The following is a 6,651-nucleotide window of genomic DNA, read 5'->3' as shown; positions in this document are numbered from 1 at the left end:
AAAAGCTGCTGTCCCAGCACTGATCCCTGCGGTACCCCATTGGTCACTGCCTGCCATTCCGAAATGGAGTCGTTTATCACTACTCTTTTGTTTCCTGTCAGCCAACCAACTTTCAATCCAAGTTAGTCCTTTGCCCCCAATACCATGCGCCCTAAGTTTGCTCACTAACCTCCAACTTGGGACTTTATCAAAGGCTTTCTGAAAGTCCAGGTACACTACATGTACTGGATCTCCCTCCTCCATCTTCAGAGTTACATCCTCAAAAAATTCCAGAAGATTAGTCAAGCATGATTTCCCCTTCATAAATCCATGCTGACTCTGACCTATCCTGTTACTACTATCCAGATGTGTCGTAATTTCATCCTTTATAATAGACTCCAGCATCTTTCCCACCACTGAGGTCAGACTAACTGGTGTATACTTTTCCTGCTATCTCTCTCTCTCACCTTTCTTAAAAAGTGGTACAACATTAGCCACCCTCCAATCCGCAGGAACTGATCCCGAATCTATCGAACTCTGGAAAATAATCACCAACGCATCCACGATTTCTCGAGCCACCTCCTTCAGTACCCATCAGGCCCCAGGGACTTATCAACCTTCAGACCTAACAGTCTCTCCAACACCAATTCCTGGCAAATATAAATTCCCTTCAGTTCAAGTCCTTCAGCCACTGTTACCTCAGGGAGATTGCTTGTGTCTTCTCCATTGAACACAGATCTGAAGTACCAATTCAATTCTTCTGCCATTTCTTTGTTCCCCTGTTTCTGTCTTCAAGGGCCCAATTTTAGTCTTAACCATTTTTTTGCCTTTCACATAGCTTTTACTATCCTCCTTTATATTATTGGCCAGTTTACCTTCGTACCTCATTTTTTCTCTGCATATTTCCTTCTTAGGAATCCTCTGTTGTTCTTTAAAAGCTTCCCAGTCCTCCATTTTCCCACTTATCATTGCTATGTTATACTTTTTCCTCTTTTAACTTTATATGTTTCTTAACTTTCCTCGTCAGCCAGGGCCACCCATGCCTCCTCCTAGGATCTTTCTTCCTTTTTGGAATGAACTGATCCTGCATTATACACAGAAATTTCCGCCATTGTTCCTACACTGTCATCCCTGCTAAGATATTGCACATTGAACTTTGGCCAGCTCCTCCCTCATAGCTCCATAGTTCCCTTTATTCAACAGAAATATTGTCACTTCAGATTTAATATCTTTAATATCTCACACTTAGACCATCTTGCTACTCTATCCTCAAGTCTTGAGCTCTCCCACTCACTATTGCCTGCAATATCTTCCCTGCTCGCTCTCACCCACCTAACCTCTGGCACCACCAACTTTGCATGCCTTCTGTGCTGCCTACTGTCTCATTCGGAATACCACCCCATCTCCATATACCGTAATAGCTACACCATCCACTTCTTAGCTCTTGTAATACCTGACTCCCACTCATTCTTGGAAGAAACCAGTTCCGAGTGGCGCTGAGAAGGTCAAGATGGATGGTAGGCTGCTTGACATTCAGCTCCTCACTCTTTATGTGGAGGGGATCCGGACTCTGACCGCCCTGGGAAGGCTGCCCTACCCTTGCTAAGCTGGGAACCCTGAGTGAACGCTAATCTCTTAACTTGCCAAGCTTCCTGGTTTTGTGCTAAACAACAATACAAGGGAGCAGTACCCTGAGTCTGGCTTAGGAGGCAAAGCACAGAGGAGCAAGAGAGGGATTGGTAAGATAAGAGGCTGAATAGTAACGAGGTGAGTTGGGAGTGTAACAAGCAGTAAACAACACCTTGCCACAGCCTGTGAGAATCTCACCTTGCCGCGCATTGTAAATCTAAAAGATAGAGCGAGATGATCTTGATGATGAAACTCACCTTGCTGGACTTCCTGTCTGATTCTGCCACACATCCCACCACAGTCCACATCAGACAGACCCTGATAAGATTCAACCTACATTATCTTAAAGTATTTACCAATATGATAAGGTCCACATCCCAGCACCATGATTCCGTGGTCATTAAAATCCAGGTCATGCTCCTGAAACAGAAACACCCTTCATCTATTTTTGATCCAAACAGACAATAGAAACCATTCAAGAAAAGATTTGCACTAATGAGACTCACCTCTCCATGGTACGTGGAGTAGAGGTAATTGGTGATTGCTGGGTACTCTGCAGCTAGGGTATCAATCTAGAAAGACAAGGAGCAGACTCAAGTGAATGGCACAGCAGGTAACTCACTTGAGTTTAGGTCAAACCTTTAGTCCCCAGTACTCAAAGATAATGTTCCCCATTCCATACTAGCCACTCGATCTTCAGACTTTTCCTCATTTATCCCTCCTCAGCTCTTTCATCGCTTTTGTAATCTCTGATGTCTGTGAAAAAATGCCATCTATTTTCTTACATACCTGTGAAAACTCTCTTCCCCACCTTTCTCTCTCCAGGTTTATGAGTCAATCCTCGATGACTATTAGAATTTAGCTGATTTGTTTGGGCTGAGGGTTCCATCTCCAGGTGAAATGAGGGATATTGGGCCTAGTATATCCCTGAGCCTGGATCAGCCAGCACTGAATTGTCCTCATGTTTCTGCACGATTCAAGGAGGGGATATCACCGTCCAGTGTCCCTATCCTAAAGGTAACCTCAGAGTTTTACAGCAAAGGGGGCCATTCAGTTCATCCTGCCTGTGCTAACTCTCTGGCAAATCTTCTCTCACTTTCCAGTAATAACTTGACAAACAGCTCTTTTCATATTAAAAAGCTCCTTGAAACTTCATACAGTGTCATTGTTAAGGCAGCACAAATCCAGTGGCAATTTCAATCCAGCACACTTACACTCACAGACAATGGAAGCAGAGTTGCCGAGCTCTGAGTACACACCGACAGGTGACGGAAACACAGTGACTGGCCTTGCAATGTATTCACAGGTGACTGAAGCACAGGAAATGACTTGGGAATACACCCTTACAGGCATCTGAAGCACAGTGACTAACCTGTTTAATCTGTGGTTTAATGTTCTTCTGTGTCCTCAGCTTCCTTGCATCGAGTTCAGTCAGGCCGATACAGTTTCCAATCTGCCGGTCGGAGAAGCCATCTTGCTTGGCTTTCAACAGCAACTCGTCAGGGATGGTTTCGCTGGAGGAAATCACAGCTGTTAAAGCTCATTTAGAGGGAAGAGTTCAAGCACAGACTCACAACCCACAGGAACATCGCCCAGGTGGAGTGCCAAGCAGTTTGGTATCAGTCCAATAGGAAATGGTCATTCCTGGTTTCCCAGGTTTAATGGCAACAAGAACGTCTTATTGGAAGCTTTTTTCCTGTGTCTGGTCATGCACTGGTAATAAAGCATTAGATGGGCGTATCGGTAAGCAAGGCAAGACTGCTTGTGGATTAAACCCTGGACCAGATAATCACCAGGATGAGCCTTTGACTCATAATCTGGCACCATCTCATCAGCCTGAAAGCTCAAAACAATAGGATCTGGTAACCTTTAAACCCAGTCACTGAGAGCAAGTGCACACGTGCAGCAAGCAGTTAGGAAGACAAACGGTATGGTGGTCCTCATTTTGAGAGGATTTCAGTTCAAGAGCAGGGAGATCTCACTGTGCACTCACCATCCTCCCCTGCACCATCTCGAAATAAAAATAAATGGTGTTTGAGCTGTGCTCATTATGAGCTCTGTGGCTGGCACGGGCCTGTGTGGGGGGGGGGGGTCAGGTCAAGGCGCGATCAAGACCGGCCCATCTGGAGCTTCCTGTGGCTGCAATGGTGTGATCGGACTGTGTTCATTACCCTTCCTATCAGCATGCGGCTCAGTGGTTAGCACTGCTGCCCTCAGAGCGCTGGCGACCTGGGTTCAATTCCACCCTCAGGTGATTAGTTTGTATGGAGTTCGCACATTCTCCCCATGTCTACGTGCGTTTGCTCCGGTTTCCTCACAGTCTGAAAATGTGCAGGTTAGGTGAATTGGTCAAGCTAAATTGCCCATATTGTCCAGGAACGTGCAGGCTAGGTGGATTAGCCATGGGAAATGCAGGGTTACACGGATAAAGTAAGGTTCAGAGGGTTGGCGTGGACTCAATGAGCCAAATGGCCTGCTTTCACATTATAGGGATTCTATTCTATTTGGCTCCCTCTGGAATTCAGCTGTCTGCTTTCGGACCAAGGTTCTAAGGAGGCTAGAGCCAGGGCATCTTTATAAAGTCCAAACACAGTATTATTTGGTGAGTTATTGTTCACTCAGCAGGGCTGCTACTGGAACCTCCCATTACTAGGAACAAATGAGACAAAAATAGAAATTCCAGAAAAACTTAGCAGGAGGCAACAGCCTGGTGGTATTATCACTTGCCTGTTAATCCAGAGACCCATATTAAGGGACCCAGGATTAATAAAATTAACCCAGAAATTAGCAGCCTCATGATCACTATTAATCCAATGTCAATTGTTTGGTTCACTAGTGTCCTTTAGGGAAGGAATCTGCCATCCTTACCTGGTCTGGCCTATATGTGACTCCAGACCCACAGCAATCTGGTCAATTTTTAACTGCTGTCTGGACAATAAATGCTGGCCTAGACAGTGACGCCCTCATCCCGTGAATGAATTAAAGAAAACAGTATGGAAGCTTTGTTTTTGAGAAGAAAGCAGAGTCCACGTTTTGAGTCCATTGGCTTTTCATTGAACTGGAAGCAAGTTGTTTGGCTGTAACTGATTCCATCCGATTTGCCTGTTTTTCGTTAGTCAGTGCATATGGGGAAATATTTTGTTTTTCCAACATTTCTCTGCTTGCTTTCCTATTTTCAGTCCCCCATGTTTTGTCATTTATCTGAATGGAGGGGTTGTTTTCATTCGAGGGAGGAGGGTATCACTGGCTCAGCCAAGCATTTATTGCCCATCCTTAATTGCCCAAAGGACAGTTAAGAGTCAGTCACATGTTGTGGGTTTGGAATCACATGTATGCCAGACCAGGTAAGGTTTCCTTCCGTAATGGATATCAGTGAACCAAACAGGCTTTTCTGACAATCAGCAATGGTCATCATTAGACTGGTAATTTCAGATTTTTATTTAATTCAGATTCCACCATCTGCTATGGTAGGATTCAAAGCTGTGTCCCCACAACTGGTTCTCTGGATTAATAGTCCAGTGATAATACCATCACCTCCCCTGTCCGACCAGGAGGAAACAGATGGGATAGAATCTGCTACCGCTGACAGCAGACTTGAGTAACTATATTAAATTATCTGATTTAGTAAGGCTCCAAAACAAGGCATGGTGTCCTCAGTTTGAAAACTGGTCCCCACGAGGGCTGGTGAGTAGTCACTCCTGCCTTTAACCACAGGACACAGGTGTATCTTGGGACTGATAAGATCGAAAAGTTTCCTCCTTCACACCAGTTCTCTCACCACCTGCCACAAGGTCTTCTATCATATGATTTGATGCCACACAATGAGTTTGGGTTTGAGACAGACTGGTCAGGAAAAAGGCAAAGTCCAAGAACCATGTTCAGGCTTGGGCATCACAGCAACACTATTTACTATTCATTAATATTAAATGCTGCTAATATGCGATAATCAGATCTATCAGGCTCGAATTGATAGCCACATTAGATAAGGACTAATCTATCCCCTTCGGGTGTTGATGTACACGTTCTCATGTCAGTCTATCACAGAATCTTTAACAACCTGGTTTAGCATGTTCTAGTGTAACGTGTTTGATCTAGCATAACGTAGTCCTCCATATTGAAGGACACCAACTGTACCATAGAACATAGAAAAATACAGCGCAGTACAGGCCCTTTGGCCCTCAATGTTGCGCCGGTCCAAGCCCACCTAACCTACACTAGCCCACTATCCTCCATATGCCTATCCAATGCCCATTTAAATGCCCATGAAGTGGGCGAGTCCACCACTGCTACTGGCAGGACATTCCATGAACTCACGACTCGCTGAGTAAAGAATCTACCCCTAACATCTGTCCTATACCTACCACCCCTTAATTTAAAGCTACGCCCCCTCGTAATAGCCGACTCCATACGTGGAAAAAGGTTCTCATGGTCAACCCTATCTAAACCTCTAATTATCTTGTACACCCCTAAACCTTCTTTTCTCCAATGAAAACAGCCCCAAGTGCCTCAGCCTTTCCTCATACGATCTTCCTACCATACTAGGCAACATCCTGGTAAACCTCCTCTGCACCCGCTCCAGTGCCTCCACATCCTTCCTATAATATGGCGACCAAAACTGCACACAATACTCCAGATGAGGCTGCACCAGAGTCTTATAAAACTGCAACATGACCTCAGGGTTCCGGAACTCAATTCCTCTACCAATAAAAGCCAGTACGCCATATGCCTTCCTCACCGCACTATTTACCTGGGTGGCAACTTTCAGAGATCTGTGTACATGGACACCAAGATCCCTCTGCTCATCCACACTACCAAGTACCCGACCATTAGCCCAGTACCCCATCTTTTTGTTATTCTTCCCAAAGTGAATCACCTCACACTTAGCTACATTGAATTCCATTTGCCACCTTTCTGCCCAGCTCTGCAGCTTCTCTATATCCTGCTGTAACCTGCCACAGCCCTCCTCACTGTCCACAACTCCACCTATCTTCGTATCATCTGCAAATTTACTGACCCACCCTTCAACTCCCTCATCTAAGTCAT

At 45.2% G+C, this 6,651-nt stretch overlaps 1 protein-coding gene across 1 annotated transcript in view; it reads right to left on the bottom strand.

The window, feature by feature from the left end:
• cps1 (carbamoyl-phosphate synthase 1, mitochondrial) overlaps nucleotides 1–6,651 on the bottom strand; it is a 730,040-nt gene that overhangs the window by 608,216 nt on the left and 115,173 nt on the right. Inside the window, exons 22-24 of the mRNA XM_043693435.1 lie at nucleotides 2,981–3,122; nucleotides 2,115–2,180; nucleotides 1,965–2,028 (exon numbers count right to left, since the gene is read on the bottom strand). Coding sequence (XP_043549370.1) covers nucleotides 1,965–2,028; nucleotides 2,115–2,180; nucleotides 2,981–3,122 — 272 coding nt within the window. The remainder of the gene's footprint in view (nucleotides 1–1,964; nucleotides 2,029–2,114; nucleotides 2,181–2,980; nucleotides 3,123–6,651) is intronic.

The sequence above is a fragment of the Chiloscyllium plagiosum genome, chromosome 7 (genome assembly GCF_004010195.1).
Source record: "Chiloscyllium plagiosum isolate BGI_BamShark_2017 chromosome 7, ASM401019v2, whole genome shotgun sequence".
Lineage (NCBI taxonomy): Eukaryota > Metazoa > Chordata > Chondrichthyes > Orectolobiformes > Hemiscylliidae > Chiloscyllium > Chiloscyllium plagiosum.
Note: the sequence above shows the minus strand (reverse complement) of the source record. Positions and strands in the feature narration are given on the sequence as shown.